Source organism: Bicyclus anynana, chromosome 22 (genome assembly GCF_947172395.1).
Source record: "Bicyclus anynana chromosome 22, ilBicAnyn1.1, whole genome shotgun sequence".
Taxonomy (NCBI): domain Eukaryota; kingdom Metazoa; phylum Arthropoda; class Insecta; order Lepidoptera; family Nymphalidae; genus Bicyclus; species Bicyclus anynana.
The window spans coordinates 5,511,771-5,533,672 of NC_069104.1; the positions used below are offsets into that span (position 1 = coordinate 5,511,771).

The 21,902-nt window shown below is 38.7% G+C and overlaps 1 protein-coding gene across 1 annotated transcript in view; it reads right to left on the bottom strand.

The window, feature by feature from the left end:
- LOC112046629 (HEAT repeat-containing protein 5B) overlaps positions 1-21,902 on the bottom strand; it is a 46,837-nt gene that overhangs the window by 14,979 nt on the left and 9,956 nt on the right. The window contains exons 8-27 of the mRNA XM_052888480.1: positions 21,104-21,237; positions 20,283-20,433; positions 19,531-19,662; positions 18,297-18,447; positions 17,149-17,337; positions 16,205-16,323; positions 15,308-15,444; positions 12,693-12,880; positions 12,405-12,499; positions 11,581-11,741; positions 9,093-9,273; positions 8,059-8,325; positions 7,136-7,325; positions 5,871-6,031; positions 5,157-5,295; positions 3,976-4,158; positions 3,367-3,485; positions 2,467-2,578; positions 1,662-1,843; positions 610-734 (exon numbers count right to left, since the gene is read on the bottom strand). Coding sequence (XP_052744440.1) covers positions 610-734; positions 1,662-1,843; positions 2,467-2,578; positions 3,367-3,485; positions 3,976-4,158; positions 5,157-5,295; positions 5,871-6,031; positions 7,136-7,325; positions 8,059-8,325; positions 9,093-9,273; positions 11,581-11,741; positions 12,405-12,499; positions 12,693-12,880; positions 15,308-15,444; positions 16,205-16,323; positions 17,149-17,337; positions 18,297-18,447; positions 19,531-19,662; positions 20,283-20,433; positions 21,104-21,237 — 3,116 coding nt within the window. The remainder of the gene's footprint in view (positions 1-609; positions 735-1,661; positions 1,844-2,466; positions 2,579-3,366; positions 3,486-3,975; positions 4,159-5,156; positions 5,296-5,870; positions 6,032-7,135; positions 7,326-8,058; positions 8,326-9,092; positions 9,274-11,580; positions 11,742-12,404; positions 12,500-12,692; positions 12,881-15,307; positions 15,445-16,204; positions 16,324-17,148; positions 17,338-18,296; positions 18,448-19,530; positions 19,663-20,282; positions 20,434-21,103; positions 21,238-21,902) is intronic.

Here is a 21,902-nt window from a genome sequence, read left to right on the forward strand (position 1 = left end):
TAATATTTATAACAAAATTGCCAGCTTGCGAGGAATTTCCCAAACGGCGGGGATTTTTTGGGGAATTGCGATATGTTCTTTCCCCAATTTGGGAAGTTTCTACTTCGATTTGTAGGGATTTAGAAAAATACGTATTGGCAACACCGATTTTTTGTTTGGAAATCGAAGCTGGCAGCATCCAGTGGCATAAAACCTCAAAGCTAGGAAGTGATTTATTTATGAGAGAAAATGAATTATTTCTGAAATGAAAAATAAACTCTTTTATTATTTTACGGGTCCTTTGCATTTTGGTAGTTGAGAGAGTAATCTTCACGAAACTTGCGAGCGTTACAAAAACATAACCTGCACTTATATCTGTCAAAGACGTCTTAACCGGGGTATGTACGCTCGGTTAAGATAAAACGCCCGATTTACGTTCTTAACCGGCATATGGGCTGTGGTAAACAGGAAATTTGGACTTAACGGCGTTTAACTTATTTAAACGGTTGATTATGTTTAAACGAATGTCGGTAAACTCGAACCTAAATATTCTTTTTAACAGACTTCAAAAAAAAGGAGGAGGTTTCGCAATACGATTGTATGAATATATTTTTTTTATTTTATAAAAACCTCCGCAAATCGTTGATATCTCTGGCCACGCCGCAGCCGATCCACGCGGAGCACACGTCGCAGGCAGCCGCAGTGACGTGCGACGCCGTGTCACCAGCGAAAGCCGGCCTCACCGCTGCTCCCACCTTAAATAATAATAATAATAAAAAAAATAATAAAATTATCAACATCAATAATGCCCAGATACATATAGGTTGTACGTGTTAACCCTTTTAATGCAGCGACAAAATACACTAAAGCTTACATTTGGCTACATGACACCTAATGTACACCTCAGTGTAGACGGTGTTTTTTGTATCTATGAAGTATCTATTTTGTATCTGTTTAGGGCGTTGTTAGTCAGATGCCGGCGATTATCATATCTACCCGCTTTGTTAAGTTTGTTATCGTTAATTTAATTTTTCCGTTATTTTTTTTTTATTTGGATCACAAAACTGGTTACAATCATGTTACACTATTAAATAACATACATAAAACGTAATAAATACGATTGCACCTTCTTGGTGTGACCACAGCATTCTTATAATAAATTATCATTCTTATAATAAATATTATGTTTCATTTTTCTGTGTTTTTTATTAGAGTTCCGAACGTACGTAGCGCAGAACCGAGCCCTTGTAGTATCACTCGTGCACATTTTAATTTTAATCAATGTACTTATCTACCTAATTAGTTTTAATTTGGTTCTTATGTTATAATAGTTAACATAGGATGTTGAGCTGTGTACGTGGCGGCACCTGAACTGGGTCCTAACTGAAAATCAGTGCTGCATACTTCTTTTTTGTGTAGGAAGTACGTGGCAAAATACTGAGTCAAGGCCTTTTTCTAGATTATGCCACATATTGCAAGACATTCATCTTTTATTGCTCCACTTATGGAATAATTTAGAATTTAAGAATGTAATATGTGGCATTACTTGAAAATAAAGATCTTTCTTTATTTCTTTCTTTGAAGTATCGCAGTGTTGTGTATTTAAGCTCCAAATCGCCTCTCTTAAAGACTTGACTTTTCATTATAAAAATCCTGAGCCAGATTAACAAAAGATAACGAACCTGCGCCTGATACTGCTCCAGCAGCAAGTGTCCGGGGAAGTCCGGCTCGGGCGCGCGCGCGTACTGCTGGATGATCATCTGCAGGGTCTTGAGCCCGCACAGCCGCAGCGCGTCCGACTCGCCCGTCGCGCCCACGAACGCCATGCGCACGAGGTCCGACAGGTGCAGGGAAAGGTAATCGGCTATAAAAAAAACAATTTTTGGAAAACCAAATTTTTTACTAGTAAAAACAGATAAGAAAGAAAAAAAGATGTTTACTTTTAAGTAATGCCACATATTACATTATTAAATTCTTAAATATATTATGGCTTAACTGTCCATTTAATCCGTGCGAACCGCGAAGTGAAAGTATCCGCACTGGGGATGGTGTCAAAATCGGTAAAACATAAGTATGCCACGAGGTGATCCATAGAAATGAAGAAGAGAATGTTTCGTGTATGTTCACTGGATTTCAATAAAATATGATTGCTGCATAAGCAGCATTAAGACGTTTTTTATAGTCATGTTCAAATAGATGCAGGCCATTTTCAAATCAAACATTACCACAAGGTCAGCCAGTAATTGGACTTGGAATGATATACGAAGTAGAATGGACATAGGAACAAAAAATTAAAGGTATACCTACACAATTCCTTTTTTCTTACACAATTTTGTCACATGTGCGAAAAAATACATATTTTAGTAGCGGATAAAACTCATAAAATTGAAAGATATGAACAATTTTAATTATTGCACTATAAATACAACATATTGATTCAAACTTTGTTTTGCAATGCAAGGTAAATATTGCGTTGCTTCTACTCACCGTTAGGATCAGTTAATAGTTTCTCTTTTGCCTTCACAAGATCAAAATGAGCACTGTCCCCTGTGGCTTCACAAGCGCCCATCACTTTCTGGATACATTCCATCGCGAATACCTGAAAGTAAACGATATTCAGAACGTGGTTTACAAACAACTGCTTTATCCTTTACGTGCCTTGACCGTTTTAGTCTGTAATGTACATGTCTAGCAATGTGCATGTCTAGCTTGACGGTACTCTAGTGGGCTAGCGAAAGTCAACAAACAGAATCTTTAAGAATCCTTGTAATTGTTTATTATATTTGATTGTTAAAACAGTCGTTTTATCCTAAGCAGGAGAACATTTATTGGCGGCCTGCTCGCAGTCTCCCAGCAATTGACTGATTAAAGAATTGGATTTTGTGATAGAGCTTAACCTACCGCCATTCTTAGTTTTGCCGCAAAGCAGCATTACTGTGTTTGAAGAACGGTAGCTGGTATAATTACAGGTACAAGAGGCTTAACCTACGCCGTAAGTTGGACTGATACAGGGCCCTCTGTTTGCTGATTGTGTAAGTGCCGTGGGCTTCTTAATGGGACCTAGGCTCCTTAATGGGACCTCAGCCTTGACACCCGGGGCCTTTGGACGAGCGCAGACGCATCGTCTGATGAGGCTGAAGGCAGGAGCGGAAGAGATAGGCGGAACGACTCCCTAAGGGTGCCTCCTCTAAGACTTGGACCTCGGCTTTGAGGTCCGGGCGCCCCCAAGATCGTAAGGCTTTGTCAAGTGTTGCTCTATTGCTATGGTTTTTCTCTTACCAACAGATAAGTTATCTTCTCACCAATACTTTAGGAAACAAACACTCATGGAATAAATGATGAAATGGGACAGATGCAAGAGATTCTGTCGCTGATTCTGTTACACACCCTTGTAGGCCATCTTGGTTGTACGGCCGGATGGGTAGACTGCTCGGACTCTGCGTGAAATTCTGCCTGATCATCGTCACCTTCTGCCTCGAAATCCATTTCCGTGTTACCGCTGTCCTCTAAATATTAAAAAACAAAAGAAAAATAAAAATTAAGAAATAAATTCAACAAACATCATTTTTACTAAATGCATATGAAAGTATACCTATATATATTTGTTTCAAAAAATCAATAAAAGAAATTTTTGTCAGTCTGTTTGTTCCAGCTTATTTCAGTAACGGCTGGCCCGATTTTGTCGGGTTTTTCACTGTTAGCTGATGTTATAAGAAGTAACATAGGCTACATTTTATCACTCATCTACCCACAATTCAGCCCAAATGACCGTGCCATCGTGGAGCCATGGGTGGACTATATTCCCACAGGAACGAGAACAACACAGGTGGAACTACAATACCAGCTAAAATGTGTAATCAAGTTCAACTTACCAAGTCTAACAGTCAGCACTTTCTTGGTCAAACAAGAGGATTAATATTCCCGTATAACGAGAACTACTCGGGTACATGAGCTACAGAACCAACAGAAATGTCTAAAAAGTCAAGTAAAACTCACCAAGTCTAACGGTCAGCACTTTCTTGGCCAACACGAGCCAGTCCCTCACCGCCCGATTGCCGGCCGCGGCCAGCAAGCAGCACGACAGCGTGTCGCGCGCGTGCGACAGCGCAGTCCTGTCGCGCTCCATGTCTAGAAACGCGAACAGCGCGCCCGGGAGACCCGTGTCAGGTATCACGACACCTGCGAATTTAATTAGCTATAGCTTGGCAAATTCGTTCGTAACACTCCCGATGGTCCGCGCGGGCCGGGAGGGGGATAGCAATGCCCCGCGCGCACGTGTTACCCGCGCAGTCCTTCCCTCTGCCCCGGGCGCATGACTTCACACCCACGCAGTCCTTTCCCCCCCCCCCCCCTCAGTCGTCCGCATATCATGGGAGTGTCATCAGCGAACTTGCCAACCTATATATTTAAATGGACAGTAACCGAAGAGGGGATTTTTTGGACAAGGACACCTTGCATATTACTCCGCCAATCGTAAATTTCCAACATTGGTGGGTACGTTTTTACTTTTAGGACAAGCAAAAATACTCACCGAGCGCGACGGATCGTCGCCAGCAGATCTAAGATGCAAACGAAATTTGGTCTAAATGTCTTTTATTCTATTTTTTACCCTTTCTCCTATCAAAGCAACGAAAGAGAGCGTTAAGAAAGCTACATATACAGTTGTTAAAGTGAAAAAAATATTTTAAACATAAGTGCAGATGACTTTTAAAAATTGGCTAATGATGAAGATGATGGATGATGATGGATGATGATTATGATGATGATGATAATGACGATGTAGGTGATACAATTAAAAAAATAACACAAATGTTACCACAATTAACTTATGCTGAAACGTGGACACTGACAGCGAGGCTAGTCCACGATCTCCATGTCGCTCAGCGTGCTATGGAGAACGCTATACTTGGTAACTCTTTGAGGGACAATAACCGGAATGAAGTGATTCGTGAAAGTAACCGACATAGCTCTCAGGGTTTGTAACAGTGGGCTGGTCATGTCTGTGTGACGACCAATGGTCGTTAGAGTCGTAAGGTACGCGACGACCGCCGATAGGTGGTAGGATGCGAAAAGCCAAAGATAGAGCAGGCTTGCGCTGTTTATAAAAGGCTATGCCCAGCAGCGGATGCATGATGGCTGTCATCAGCCATGACGATGATAATGATTATGTTACTTACCACAATAAGGCCTTGGAGGCACGTAGTCAGCGGCAAGCTTCGCGTATTTGCACACGTCAGCTGCATCCTTTTGTGACAGCTGGCGCAGGCAGCACAGCGCGGCGCGCCGCACCGACAGCTCGGGACTCGACAGATCCTTCTGCGGGACAAATGTTTGTGACCTATCTTTAAAGGAGACCGACCATTTATTATACACTAGCGGGAACCGTGAATTTTTCCGGGATGAAAAGTAGCCTATGCCATTTTATTATTTTTGCCAAATCGCTTCAGTAGCCGCAGCACAAAGGAGGAACAATCATACAAACAAACTTTCGCCTTTATAATATTAGTGTGATAGTGCGATTGCTGGGTCCAGATTTGATGAATGAACCATTACAACGTCCAAATTAGTATTAAACAATAATATCAGATTTAGACTGAATCAACTTCACAAGTTTTAATGACAGATAATGCAAGATATGACCAAGGGTCTACATCATACAATTTCAACAAAAAAAAAATATAGAAAAAAAATATTAACAACTCTACTAATTAAAAATTTCAATTATTATTTTTAGTGACTTTGATATATGCATTTATAAAATAAAGGAATTTTTGACATTTTGTTTTTTATAACAGTCTAGGCTCAATATAGGCAGATAGATCATAGTTAGTAGACTAAAAACGGCGGACGAAGTCGCGTGAGTCTGCTAAGTAAATAATATGTGCACTAACACACAGCTGCGGCACCAGAGCGTGCAGGTTGATGTGGTTGGGCGCGAACATGTGCAGCTGCTGCAGCCCGCCCAGCGCGTCCGCCGCCGCGCCCGCGCCGCCGCCCTCGCGCAGCGCCGCGCACGCGCACACGAAGCGCCCCACCGCCGCACAGCCGCACGCTGGGCAAGAAAGAAAGAAAGAAAAAACATTTATTTCAAAAAAAATTGTGCCACACTTATTTGTATAATCTATCAAATAAATCAAACAGAATTAGTATGGAAAGCTTGACCAATAGAGAAATTTAAATCTACATAAAATCATGGCTAAAAGACTACGACTATGACGGCTCCGAGAAATTAATTAATATTGACCAATAATTAAGCATATAAATAATTAGACAGTGTATTTGTTATATACCTATAGAACTCAAATTCTTATTTACTTAATATTTATAAATTTATCTGTACATAGACACTCACACACACACAAATACACACCCACACACTCCTGTTTTTGTTTATTTTATTTTACTTCACTTCTGCGTGTTTTTGCTTTATCTTATGATTTATTGTTTTTGTATCTTAATTTTAAATATAAATTGTTTATCAATCTACTGCATCATTGAAAATGGGAAGACACTGCCTCCTGTAACACAGTAATAACTAGTACAGGACGCAGGGCTTCAACTTAATTTGTAATATGAAGTTTTGATGAATTAAGATTTATTATTATTACTTAACCACTTAATACAATAATTATAGTGCTCAATACTCAAACCGCTTAGTATAAACATCAGAACACCACTGTGTCATATTTGGCACAACTTTGAAAAAGGATGCTCAGCATTGTGATGTATGTACCGAGAGAATATTGGACATATAGCGCTGGTTTTAGCTGATAACCTTGAACCAGGTGACAAACCACGGAAGTGCGTAGTCACATAGCGACAACAAAAAAGTAAACTAAAAATAATTACATGATATGAGGATTAATGTTACCAAACTAAAGTTAATTTATGACACAAATTACAGACAACTCGTATATGGATCTCAACTGTCACAAAATCTCATTACCTTGCAACTCTGGCCCAACGACGGTGATCAAAGCGGCCAGCAGCCGCCCAACGCTGCGGTGCAGCTCGTCGTGACACGGCGGCGAGCTGAACAGCAGCTTCAGCACGACGTTGAGCGTGGAGTCCACGTAGTCACGGAACATTGGCCCGGACGCGTCCACATGGACAGACAACGCATGTATGGACCTCACCTGTCACAAAATCTCATTACCTTGCAACTCTGGCCCAACGACGGTGATCAAAGCGGCCAGCAGCCGCCCAATGCTGCGGTGCAACTCGTCGTGAGACGGCGGCGAGCTGAACAGCAGCTTCAGCACGACGTTGAGCGTGGAGTCCACGTGGCCCCGGAACATTGGCCCGGACGCGTCCACGAGGACTGACAACGCGTGCAACGACCACACCTGACAAAGAAATGGTAAAACAGGTGAACCTCTGGGCTATCCCTGTAATCTCCCGCAAATTTTTGAGTACAAAGCTTTCAAATTGTTGCTCACGTCTTCCGAAGAGACGAATATTTATGATTTTTTTTTAAATGTTCCTTTGAATTTGAGTATAACCTAATTTTGGTAGTTGTTGAAAAATAATCAATTTTCAAATTCCCAAAATTTTATATCTCTAGAACAGATCAAACGTTTTTTACGCGTTTAACAGCTATAAATGCAGTTTTTAAAGTCTACATAGAAAAGTGTCGCACCGATCTGACGAAAGGTTTTCTCAAAACGTCGACTTTCGATGAAAACTCGATTTTCGAAAAATGCAGTGATATTGTATTGTATATTGTTGTATATCAGTGATCAGTCGCTTGACTATAAACTGTTTTTTTTTATTTTAATCAATTACATTTCCTACAGGCACTCTGCACAGGGTGCTGGGGAGTATTTCCAATAACTTTGAGGTTATATTCTTTACCGAAAATTAATCAAAAATATTCAAGGAACATGTGTTCTAAAATTAATATTTTCGGGGTAAATAATATTTCTTTTGTAAACAGATCTTAAAATGTGTTCCTTAAACACATCCTTATATAATTATGACGTGTATATAATTATTTTAAATTCCTATATAAGCGGACTCGTCAACACCTTGAAGTTACCAAGAGAATACTTCCGAGCAACCTGTATATATCGCACTAACCTGCACTTCCACAGACGAGGTGTCTTGCGCGAGCGCTCTCAACACCGGCAGCGCTGCAGCGCTCGACGCCGCCCCCCTCGCGCGTTGCACAGCGCCCACAGCCGCTGCAGCCGCTGCACGGATCGGGCGGCTCGAGGACATTCGTGCTAACGCAATCACTCTATCGCTCAGAGCTTGGCTCTCCGCTTCAGATATACAACTGCAGAGTCTCCCAGCGCAAGAGGCGGCCGCGGCGCGAACTGTCGCACTGTTTGCTGAGAGACCAGCCTATAAGCAAAAACGATAGATCTAAAACCAATAAATCATATAATCGATGCAAAAGATAATTGCATTGATGATCGATGATGTTATATTTGTGTTTGTTCAGCATTTTTAAACAGTTTTCTCACCTTAGTGACATTGAAAAATCTAGTTATTACAAGACAACTAATGGCTTAACAAAATTGGTTCAATAGTAGCAATATTGACAGCGTCTTTCCTCTCGCTCGAATCGAATCGAATTGAGGATTGGTATTGTTCAATATTACAATCAGTAATTCAGTATTTCTTTACAGTGCCAGATTATGGTGACAGTGAAAGTATACTTAAATAAACAAATAAGGTTTGATATTGTCTTACAATAACGTGCTCGGTAGCGGCTGTGTAGCTTGACGTGCTTAGTCGTAGATAGGTGACAGTGAAAAATCGACTTTAATCCACGCAAATGAGGATTTAAACTATCTTACAATAACAGACGCCGTAGCTGTTTTGTCGGCATCTTATACCTCGGTTGGTCATAAGTGACAGCGAAAAACCGACTTTAATATAAGCAATAAAGGATTAAAATTATCTTACAACTGAGCTTGGTAGCGGCTGCTTTAACGGCGCCTTGTCCCGCGGTTGATCAATTGATGACCAGATGATTGAGGTGACAGTGAAAAACCGAGAAATTAAAATACTACGCAAATAAACGAGCTCCCAGCTAGATAGGTGATATATTGGTGACAGTGAAAAATGGACCTTAATATAAACAAATAAAGGTTAAATCATCTTACAATAACAAGCTCGGTGGCAGCTGTCTTGACAGCGTCTTGGCCCGCGCCAAGCGAACTCTTCTGCTCGGCCAGAGTACGCAGCGCTAACAACAGCGCTGTATACACGTTGATCTGTATAGCCTCTTGTCTGTTCCCTTTGGACATTTTGATGCACTCCACAAAGTGTTCGAGCATTTGTTGTCTGGAATAAAAATATATAGAATAGACTCCAATTGGTTTTTAAATTGTGCATATTTGCATACATTATTTGGTAGTGCATATAACATATGTCTAGTGATAAGTAATGTTGCAATTGCAAAGGACATGTACCAAAATGGGCCTTTATTATTTATCTATACTATAATATTATAAAGAGGTAAAGTTTGTAAGTTTGTCACATTTTTTAAATGGGGTAATCTTCGGAACTACTGGTCCGATTTTAAAAATTCTTTCACCAGTAGAATGCTACATTATCGGGGAGTGCTATAGGCTATATTTTATATTGATATCATATATATTAGCCGAGTTATCACATTTTTTGTCATACAGGTCGGACTGAAAATCCTCTTAAACAGACTTATTCGCATGCGCTGCCTTAACTATTGTGTAAAATTGAAATTAATGTATGGAAACTTTATGTATCTTTAAAAGTTCTACAAAAAAGTCCGCGACACCATATATCTATCTTCTATATATTAGCAGATATAGTACCTTTTGTGTTTTAAAAATTATTAATTTTATATACTTAGGTTTACGTCATTATTTATATAACTTAACTTTAATCCTTATTAAAATAAATTATTTAATAATCACAAGGATATTATGGAGATAAGATTTGCCCTTTACAGTATGTTAATTACTTAAATAGTTTCGGAGATAATACAAAATTTCTAAAAGACGCAGAAATTCCGCTATATGACGCCCGGTGCTTTCATTTACGTAGTTCCCGTTCCCGTGTGAATATGGGGATCAAACATAGCCTGTGACACTCGCAAATAACGTAGCTTTCTATTTTCTATTGGTAAAACATTTTTCCAAATCGGTCCAGTAGATCCAGAGATTACCTCCTACAACCACACGAACTTTACCTCTTTATATTATTAGCATAGAAGTCTCTATTTCTCTTGGTCATACCACCACTCTCGAAGGACTGGACCGATTTTGCTAAGGGTAGGAGTAAGATAGAGAAGTTACAGGGTAGGGTAGGGTACGGGTAGGGAAGCGTAGGGGTAGGGTAGGTTTAGGGCCGGGTTTAGGGTAGTGGTAGGGTAGGGGTAGAGGTAGGGTAATGGTAGAGTAGAGGTACGGGTAGGATAGTGAAGTGGTAGGGTAGGGGTAGGGTAGGCGTGAGATAGGGGTACGGGTGCGATAGGGATAGGAAAGGGATAGGGTACGGGGAGGGTAGGGGTAGGATGGGGGTAGGGTGTAGGTAAGGTAGCGGTAGGGTAGGGGTTGGGTGGGGGTAAGGGTAGGGTAGGCTAGGGTAGGGGTAGGGTAGATGTAGGGGTTGGGTAGGGTAGGGTTGGAGTAGTGGTAGGGTAGGGGTGAGGTAGGGGTAGTAGTAAAGTTGACATCGAAATTTACGCGGACGAAGTCGCGGGCGTCCGCTAGTAATTTATAAACAGGTCGATAGTATTTTTCACGGATAGAAGATACAAATTGCTGTTGAGAAAGTAATTTTCAGAATTTTTGAAACCCGCATGAATTAGATAAAAAAATTTTTGGTTCCGCTCCCTTGTCTACAAATTAAACATAGATAATACAATAAAAGTGTTCAAAACAGCCAATAAAAACACCTGTAATTGAATTCACATCCGGTGTAAGTTTTCAATGTCATGTAATATTGTCAAATGTCAATAAGACGCAAGTTAAAAAGAAACTTCTAAGAAACCAAAAAAATTCTAAATTGCTTTAAAAACGCCATAAACGAACGCTACTACGCGAAGATCACTGACAATCTGTCAGGGTTTTAAGCACGTTGCCATCATAAAAATTCTTAATTAATGTTGTCAGCTCATAAAAAAAATACATTTTATTTAATTAATTAAAAACAAATGCGGGTTCCAAAAATTTTTTTATTTTGAGTTTTAAACCCTATATTTTTTGTTTTTTATGTTCTTTTAAGATAAAAAATAATTTTTTCTGCTTAGTTCACACTCGGTTAAAGGCCCAGGTTCCATACAAAATTGGGACATGTCCTTTAAAATTATAATAAAAAAAATACAACCGACTTCAAAACCTAAAAACGTACCCACTAAATTAAAAAGCGAAAAATAACATCATAATATGTTCTACCTGCTGATCAGTATGAAGGCGGTGCTAAGCCGGTGATGTATTAATTCAAGCCATGTGAGAATATCTTATAGATTTAGATTTTGCTGACGGTGTTGTTTCATGTGGTCCTGTCAGAAATGGCTTAAATTAAGACAACACCGGCTAATATTAAAAAAAATACTGACCGAATTGAGAACCTCCTCCTTTTTGAAGTCGGTTAAAAACCAAAGTGTACCTATGTTTATTGGCAGCTCGTGAGAATATCAGCGGGAACAATGCAACTGAAGCGTCAATGACTGCTACACCCAGGGGCTGGGCACCGGATAGCTTGCGGTACAGGCAACATGGGTCGTGTTCCAACGCGCTGGAGCCACTGGCGCTTAGCGGCGATATTAGCTGCAAATAATTTAATTTATTTTTCACTACTCTTGCTCAAAAACACTGTCATATTACCACTCCATAACGGGGCTAAACAAGCATTTCAGCCTCTAAGGGTTAAAGTAATTCTGTTTTTTTTTATTTTTTGTCTGTTACGAGTACTAGGCACAGGCCTACTATAAAACGAAAAAGGTTTAACTCGTAAATAGTTTAGAAATAAGACTTGTATTTTAGACTTCTTCGTCACTTAATATCAGGTGAGATTGCAGGGCCAACTAGTCATTGAATAAAGACTAACTAAAAAAAATTACGAACACACTAGTCATCCATATAAATTTTGAAAGTTTCCCTCGATTCCTCCAGGTTTCCATCATCAAATCCTGACATAATGAATATGGGACCACATGGGGATCATACCCTTAAGAACAAAAAAAAAAATTTTTCAAATCAGTTTAGGCGTCTTCGAGTAATCGATGTACATACATAAAAAAAAAACATATCAGTCAATATGAGAACCTCCTCGTTTTTTGAAGTCAGCTACAAAAAGTAAATAGGTGGGCCATACTTATTTCGTGCGATAAAGCAAAACTGCTTTGTTTTGGTCTGATGGTTATCAGCATTTTTGTTGAAACCAATCTGTACTTTACATATTATTATGGTTTGTATTCTAAGTTATTTTACCTGTTCTTCTATTTCAGCATGATCAGTATCGTATATCCAGCCTTCTTCGCCGAGCAATATAGTGTCGCGAGGGTGCATAGCGCTTCTCAACATACCTGAAACACATTTGAAAAGCATTGAGAATGAATTTTTTTGGACAGTAACTTAAGTATGCCTGAGATGCGCGAAACAGCATATCTCGAAAAGAGAAGATAAGGATAGACAAATGTAGACAAATAACGACGGAAATATTGATATTGTTTTTATGTCTGGTAGTAGCGGGCGTCCGCTAGTGGGTTGATAACGAACCAGTAGCAACATTGGCCCCGCTCGCGTCCGCCGAGCCCGCCAGCTCAGCAGCCAGCAGACGCAGCAGAGGCGCAGCGGGCGCGGAGGCGGCGGCTCCGAGCGCGGCGCACGCTTGGTACAGCCGCAGACGCAGCAGCGCCGCGGGTGCCTTTAGCGAGCCGCCGTAGTTGCGCACTACTGCTCCCACGCTGCAATAAGTTTAAAGTTTTAGTAAACGCAAGCTTATAGAAAAGTCTTATTATCTAACTAACTAATATTATAAACTCTAACTAACTAATATTATAAAGCGAAAAGATTTGATTGTTTGTTTGTATTCAGCATTAGGCTGGTTCTACCACCTTCCGTACTAATGTGAACTAATGGTTCACTGTGTAAAAATCACTTTGTTCATTATGTCTTATACAATTTATATATAAACTTTTTAACTGTGATTGTTATAAACTAGAATAACCAATAAAAGTTATAATAATAATAATCATAATCTTTATGATAGACATGAAAAAAGCTGTAGATTTTGTCGCTGACAGACGAAATGTATGAACTACTAGGGAACATTTCAGAATAACGCGTAGCTATCAGCGCGTGCGGTGGTCGGCGCGCTACGCGTTGAGCTGTCAGCGCCGACGGTCAGCGTGACTCTAAAACCAGCCTTAGCATTAATTTAGTACGAGTATGTATATTTCGGCGAGTGAGTTATTTGATCGGTTAGCTAAATCTACGTTAATTATTGTGATAATATTAGAATCAGGTTTTCATGTAATTGGGATTTAATTATTTACTGTTTAAATAAATAAAAAATAATAAAAATTTTAATAAAAAAAATACAACCGACTTCAAAATCTAAAAACGTACCCACTAAACTAAAAAGCGAAAAATAACATCATAATATGTTCTACCTGCTGATCAGTATGAAGGCGGTGCTAAGCCGGTGATGTATTAATTCAAGCCATGTGAGCATATCTTATAGATTTCGATTTTGCAGACAGTGTTTTTTCATGTGGTCCTGTCAGAAATGGCTTAAATTAAGACAACACCGGCTAAGCACCGACTTCATACTGATCAGCAGGTAGAACATATTATGATGTTATTTTTCGCTTTTTAGTTTAGTGGGTACGTTTTTAGATTTTGAAGTCGGTTGTATTTTTTTTATTAAAATTTTTATTATTTTTCAATTTTTAGTGTAAAATTTCATCTCAAACGAATACATCAGACCCCTAATGACAGTCACAACCCATCTTCATCTTACAAAATTCTCAGCAATACAAATTAATCAAGCCCAAGCACAAGGTAGCTACCGTAATACGTTAAGGGGTTCACTTCATTGACCTTGGTCTTCATCACCAGACCCCTAATAACAGACACAACTCATCTAGGTAGAAAGTTCTCAGCAATACGAATTAATCAAGGCCAAACACAAGGTAGTTACTGTAAACTGTTAAGGAGTTCCCTTAATTGTCCTTGGTCTTCATCACCAAACCCCTAAATGACAGTCACAACCTATCTATGTGGAAAGTTCTTATTAATACAAATTAATCAAGCCCAAACACAAGGTAACTGCTGTAAATCGCCAAGGAGTTCCCTCGTCTGTTTTATGACTCCATCATCAGATCAATTTTAAACCTTCATAATTTTGTATTTCTTAAAGGTACTAAATGGAAAAGTTTACGAACACACTAGACACCCATATAATTTTCGAAAGTTCCCCTCAATTTCTCCAGGATTCCATCATCAGATCTTGTCATGATGGCAATGGGACCAAATGGAGACTATACCGTTTCAAACAAAAAAAGAATTTTTGAAATCGGTCCAGGCGTCTTTGAGTAATCGTTGTACATACATAAAAAAAAAAAAAAAAAAAAAAAAAAAAAAAAAAAAAAAAAAAAAAAAAAAAAAAAAAAAAAAAAAATACCGACCGAATTGAGAACCTCCTCCTTTTTGAAGTCGGTTAAAAACTGTGAAAGATTGATCACGTGACTCTCGTTCAATAGTATTGCGTTGAAATGGCGCGTAGGCGGCACGCTTTACGGAGTGGAGGCGCCCTGCCACTCTGTAGCCTGCTGGTTGAGCAGTTCAGTGAAATCAAGTTCTTGGAATGGATAGTCGTCTTCCATTTGTTAAATAGAAATGGTGCAATGTTAAAATAGTGATAGTGTTTCGGAACTTCAGTGGGTGAGTTATCTGTATAGTCCGGCCATTGCATTGTTAGTTACTTGCTGGGAGCCAACACGAGCGAGGATGGGAGCGTTTACATGTAATAAAAGGGCTCTTTAACCCAGCTACTAGCGGTTGCCAGTCCGTAATCTCGCTCGTGCATGACTACCTGCCCTATGATAGTTAATCCTGGGTTACATTCAGATGTAACCCAGGATTATTGTATTAAGTATAGTGCTGATACTATCAGTAGTATCAGCACTATACTTAATCAATATTGTAGTTAGAGGGTAGAACTGTATTAGTAAGTTAAACGGTCGTTCCGGTAATGATTGATAGTGTTACTTTGTGTATCTCCCATCCTTGACATGTAAAGCTTAGGACCTGCTCTGAGGCTACGGCTTCGCCGTTATCAGAAGAAGTATTTATTCATTCCGCCGATATATATGTATCTGAAAACTCACTTGGTCAAGACAGCGATGGCGCCATCTATGGGCTGAGTCAGTCTCTTCGCCGTGTCGTCATTGTTCACCAGCGATGGACAATGTATGAGCAGGCTGTGCAAGGCGGAGAGTGCGCCCGCCCGCCCTTCTAACGTCACCTGTAAATAAATAAGTAAATTGATTTTGATTAATTGAATAAACATAATCGTTAGGTGAAGGACCTCTACACTTAACGATTTACGAACACAAAGAAACAATTTTCAAATAACATTTCTTTGCATGCTCATATTTTTATTTACTTTATAGTGCCACACAAAAGAGTAGAAAATAAATGAGGGCGCTGTTGTCACATACGTTACCCATATTCGGTTCACTGCTGAGCACAGGTCTCCTCTCAGAATGAAAGGGATTAGGCCAATTAGTCCACCACGCTGGCCCAATGCGGATTGGCAGACTTCACACACGCAGAGAAATAAGAAAATTCTATGGTATGCAGGTTTCCTCACGATGTTTTCCTTCACCGTTTAAGACACATGATATTTAATTTCTTAAAATGCACACAACTGAAAAGTTGGAGATGCATGCCCCGGACCGGATTCGATCCCACACTCTCCAGAATCGGCAGAGGTCATATCCACCACCAGTCAGACCTGGACCAATTAAGAAAACTCAACTCAAACTCAAATTAAGAAAGAATCGAACCCAAGACCTCCGTCTTGCAAGTCCACTGCGTATACCACTGCGCCACGGAGGCCGTCAAAATTGATAATAATTGATATTATGTTCTATATTATTTTCTTATTTTAAATAAGATTAGCTGTTGAAAATACTATACTTTTGATAAACGGATTCGTGCTATCAACTTAACAAACATCTAAGGCAAAGACTACATTTTAACAAGCAAAGTTAGTGATGTACCTGCCAAGTGAATGCATCTCCCCTGGCTTTCTCAGACTCCAGTTCTTTGGCGGAGCGCGGGAAACTGTTCCTCCATAGCAACAACATACGCGGCAACAGTCCGCGAACTACTGGCACACCTACACAATAGAGTTTATACATATATTTAAAGTGTTAAGAAATTTTGAATAAATATGTCTTAAATACCTTAAAAACACAGATAGGATCGAATCGGAGTTAAATTAAGAACATGTTTATAAAACAACTTCCCTAAAAGAGTTAAATAAAGAACATGTTTATAAAACAACTTCCCTAAAAGAGTTAAATTAAGAACATGTTTATAAAGCAAATTCCCTAAAAGAGTTAAATAAAGAGCATGTTTATAAAACAACTTGTGTACATCTGCGAATTCGTCTGCGTAGAATTTTTCAGAAATATAATTAAGTTTTATCCATTGGGACAATAGGTTAGTTGACACTTTTTTTAAATAATCTTACATAGTTTATTATCGTTCTACTAGATCTATAAAATTCTTTCTAAATTGTTTTTTTATATTTTTTGAGAGTATGAAAATTTTAGTTTTTAATTACGTTTTTGACAATTGTTTGACGTTTAGTACATCAATTAACATTGTGACGTCACAAAACGGACGACAGCGTAATCGACGTTTGGTAAATTTGAAAAATACATGATTTTTAAATTAAGTTATACAAGAAACCTTTAACTTTTATTAATTAATATCGATTTATTTCGGACCCTTATTCCATGTACTATGCGAAATTGATATTGTTTATATTAAAATAATAGTAAATAATATATAGCTTTGACAACGCAACAAACATAATGACACCATCATTATCAGTTGATTCACTGTCGGACATAGCTTAAGGACTTTCGAATACCACATTCATAAGCCGCTTACATCCAGCCCAATCTTAAAGTCCAACGGCTTTACATTTCCTTACCCAAAGTGCAGATAGCGCCAACGATGAGCCACCCAGCGTTGGTCCGAGCGGCGGTTAGACGGCTGCTCTGTCCAGCGGATCGTAGCAGTTGTTCTGCCGCGTTGAACGCTATCTTGCCGCGCCCGTGAGGCACCCCCAATGGAGACGATCTGACTGCGCCCAGTATTGCTGCCAACGCTGCTGAATAACCTGCAAAAGGTCTCACAGTATGAAAATTAGCGAACATTTTAAAGACGCTCATAATTGGGTGTTAAATGTTTGACTATTAGATACTAGTGGAAAATTGTGTGACTCAACGGATTCTATTGACAGCTCCATTTTATGAAAATTTGTCAAATCAATGTCAATTTAATAAATATAATGGAATATATTTACTGTTAAAATGATTAAATCAAGTAACGGAATCGCCCTTGTCTATGTGTACTGATCGGGGCTTCTAGCCATATTCTAGCCAACGACATTGTATTGTACTAGCTATAGTGGTTCCCGTTCCCGTAGAAAAACGGGGATAATATAGCCTTCGTCAATAAATGGGCTATCTAACACTGAAAGAATTTTTCAAATTGGACCGGTAGTTTCTGAGATTAGCGCGTTCAATCAATGAACGCGCTAATCTCAGGAACAAACAAACAAACTTTTCAGAAATATTAGTAAGTATAGATTGACTGCATTTACGTTTCATGAAAACGGCGCATAAAAGTTAGTCCCAATACTAAGCGGGGACCAACTATGTGACAGATTTTCATATAATCTTCTGTCAGTTCCGTGAGCCGTGCGAATGACAGTGATCATCTGGTCTATGTACCGTAGGTACAATGTATGTCGTTGGTTCTAGCTATCTTTTTACAAACGCTACGCCACGGAAATTAAAAAAATGTATGAAAAAGACATTTATTATTGATAGGTCGGATATGTCATTCCTATTTTGTACTTTTCGAAGTTTTGTAAAAGAGAATGTAACATTGACAATATCTCGTATGTTTCGAAACTCACACAAACAACCTGGGCATTTTCAAGAAGGGATTGAATAGGCAAGGCATATATCTTCTAGGCAAGCGCGTTCCACCTTAGGCCACATCTACCGTTACCATCAGGTGAGATCGTGGTCAAGTGTGAGCTTATTCCATATAATTAAAAAAAATACTCACCCGATATCCGATGCGGCGTCGGTCGAGGCACGTCCAACGCGTCAGTGCAGCGGTCCAGCAAAGGCGCCAGTAGAGCCGGGTGCGCTATACACAGACCTCGCAAGCAGTAAGCCGCCCCTAGCCGCGCCGCCACACACGGGTGCTCGAGGACCTAAGGGTAAATTAAATTGAAATTTTTGAACATACCGGTGTCCGGAAAATTTTGTCTGATGATATTATTTGTATAGTCAATCTACTCCAGGAAGTTTTTTTTGTCGAAGGCTCCTTAATGGGACCTAAGCGGCGTCAGGGGAGGGGTTTCGACGAGCACAAAAGCATCACCTGATGGGGCCAGAAGACAGAAGCAGAACAGACGACGATAGATTAGAAACAACAAGGATGTTTTTTATTATATTGAATAAGCTCGCGCTCGACCACGATCTCATCTGATGGTAAGTGTAGATCTCCGATCTCAGCTTAGAGGGCCGTTTAGGAAAGGTGTTTCGGCCTGAGTGTATCAGTCCCGGGCGTCCGTCCAAGTCTACGTTTGGCTGGATGTAATGGTAATATGACTAATGAAATATATCCAGCAGAAAAGGCTAAAACTGGTAAGTGGCACAAGTATACCTCTCTGACCCAGATTTGTTCCTTTTGCCTTGGAGATCCTCGGTGCAGGGACATGCAGTCACAAAGTCAAAAAATTTCTCAGAGTTATTTCTGCGGTTAGTTGCCACGACTGATGACAAAAGGGCTGGCTCACTGGCTCATTTACTGTCCAAAGCATCAGCCCGGCTGTATAACGGGGAAGGGCAGTATTCTTGCCACAATTCCACGTGGGCATAGTTATAGTTTGTATAGTTAGCGAAATCGCGATTAATGGAAAAATATCATTAGAACCAGATATTTTCCCATTTAATTGCAATTATAAAAATCTAAAGAGGCATCTCCATTAGTGTCTTGGGAATATAGTGCAGTCTCCACTATTATATTTGGGTGCATTTAAAATCCTAGGTTTATGATGCCTCTTCCAACTATTAGCCCCACTAAACGAATTACAAACTATTGTTCGAAAAATTATAGTTTTGGGTTTTACATACATATCCAATTTAGTTACTATTACCTATTCTGTGGTTATTCAAAACGGGCTCAATTTGCCTAAAAGAATATGTTATACATCTCTTCAATCGAAATTGAACTTTTTGTTCGAGTGTTAAGTTTCATAATCCTATAACTGAATTGTAAACAGTATACTTACAGAGCAGACAGTATCGATCATATTGAGGGAGGTATCCGCCACGAGGTTGTGCACTGAAGTGCCCAGTTGTTGCGCCAACTCACCCGCCTCCGTCAGTGCACATACTAGGAGATGTTGACTGAAGAGTGTTTCCTACAAACAGCATACATATTGAATACTAGCTCCCTGCCAAATTTCAGCTTTGTACATCAAGCTGTTTTGGAGATTTCGTCATGAATAACCTTTTGCATTTATATAATATGATGTTTATTTTATTTACACTTCTATTATAAAGCAAGAAAACCATTGCCATATAGGCAATCTATACTAAAATTATAAATGCGAAAGTAAGTCTGTCTGTCTGTTACTTTCTCACGGCTAAACGGCTGAACCGATCAAAATGAATTTTGGTATAACCGTAAATGGGACTTTGGAGCAAAACATAGGTTACGTATAAAAAAATAGGAAATGTAATGTGATTCAAAAGATTTTAAAAGTCAAAGTGGTGAAATAGTGGTTGAGAGTTTTGATTTACACGCGGACGAAGTCGCGGGCGTCCGCTAGTCCTTTATAAGAGCATTGTGCTGTGCTTATTTGGACCAAAGTAAATTTTACTTTAAAGAAAGCAATGCATCATTCACTAATAAACGCTATAGATGTAAAGATTAAAAGATGATAGCTTTATTGTTTTAACTTCAATATATCATAAATGTTAATAGTATTTTAACATTTTGTGGTGTTTTAGCAGTAAGTTTCTTGAAAAATCACCTCACCTGATTGCAGTCTTTAGCATTCTCTGGATTAAAGTCAATGCTATTCATTTGTTTAGCAACTATCTGAATGATCTCCCGACACGCCGACGCCTGGGCTTTTTCGCCCAACATTTTGCCCAATGTGTTTCTCAAGATATAATTTATGCATTTTCTGAAAATAATGCAGTAAAAATAAGCCTGTCAGATTACTAAAACTCAAAACCTATTAATATTTTTATTTTGCGTTGTTTAGAAAAAAAATGAACCCAAAAGAATAGCGGGATGATTGCAGAAAAATAGATGATGATGATCATGATAACTATTCACGTGTTGTATTTTTTTTTAATATGACCAACATTCCTTTTCCCTTCCAAGAGTTGTAAATACTGTTTTAAAATTGAGTTTGAGTATAATGCAAAGAGAGAGTTTTGATCCCTTGTCCTTTATATTATATTTTACTAGTAGAATCTCGCGGTTTCAACCGCATGCCCATTTCCGTGGAAATACGGGGGATAAAATATAGCCCATGTCACTCTCTGATAATGTACTATTGTAATGCTTACTATTGGTGAAAGAATTTTTCAAATCGGTCAAGTAGTTTTGAGTTTATTCATTAAAAAAAAATACACAAATATTTTCTCTTTATCATATTAGTATATGATGTTCTTAAGTTTTCCTAAACCGAAGGTTGCCTGGAAGAAATCGCTACTTAGCGATAAGGCCGCCTTTTGTATGCTGATCTCTTCCTAATTTCTTTTTATTTCACTTGTATTTGTCTTTGTGGTGTGCAAATAAAGTATAGCTATCTATCTATATGAGTGTTATGATGGTGTCAAAATTACCTCGAGTATACAGCGTCTACGTGCGAGCTGGCTGCTTTAGGGTTAGCTACTAAATCCAACACGTGCGTCAGTAACGTGCTCATATTGCGCTCCAACCACACTCCGCCCATGTTTTGTACGAACATTACGTATGCCTGAAATTAATTAGCTTTTAAATTTTATGCTTGGTGAAACTTTCTGGATCCATATGCCGTTTGAAGCCCACAGATTCCTGCAAGCCATATTTTGATAAATTTAAAGTTTTAACCTGTCCAATGTCCATGTTTATACATTTACGAGGTTTTAGTATTTGTCAAATGACATAAACACCTATTTAAATATTCAGATAAAGAACGGGGGAAAAACAAAATCTGCTTCACTCATCATAATACTTCATTGTATGGCAATAGCATTTTTCATATGGCACCTCTAATTTACAACAAATTACCAGCAAAATTAGCTGATAGAAATTTAAGTGTTGCTTTATTTAAAATTAAAATCAAAGAACTATTTTTAAAAAAACGGTATTACACTATCAAAGACTATTTAACTGACAAACAATAATAATTAACGTATAACGGACATAATAATAAATTAATAATTTTAACATCATAGTCATTAAGTAAATTTCAATAATTATAGTGTATTATAGACAATGTAATTTAGTTATAAGATTATTTATAAAATTTGCATGCTATTTTGTAGCAAATTGTATGCCAACATTTATATCAAGATCTGTATTTATCAATTTTGCAAATAAAGAATTGTGAATTATGAAATATGAATTACTAAGGTCCAGATTTACAGCCTTCTAATAAGT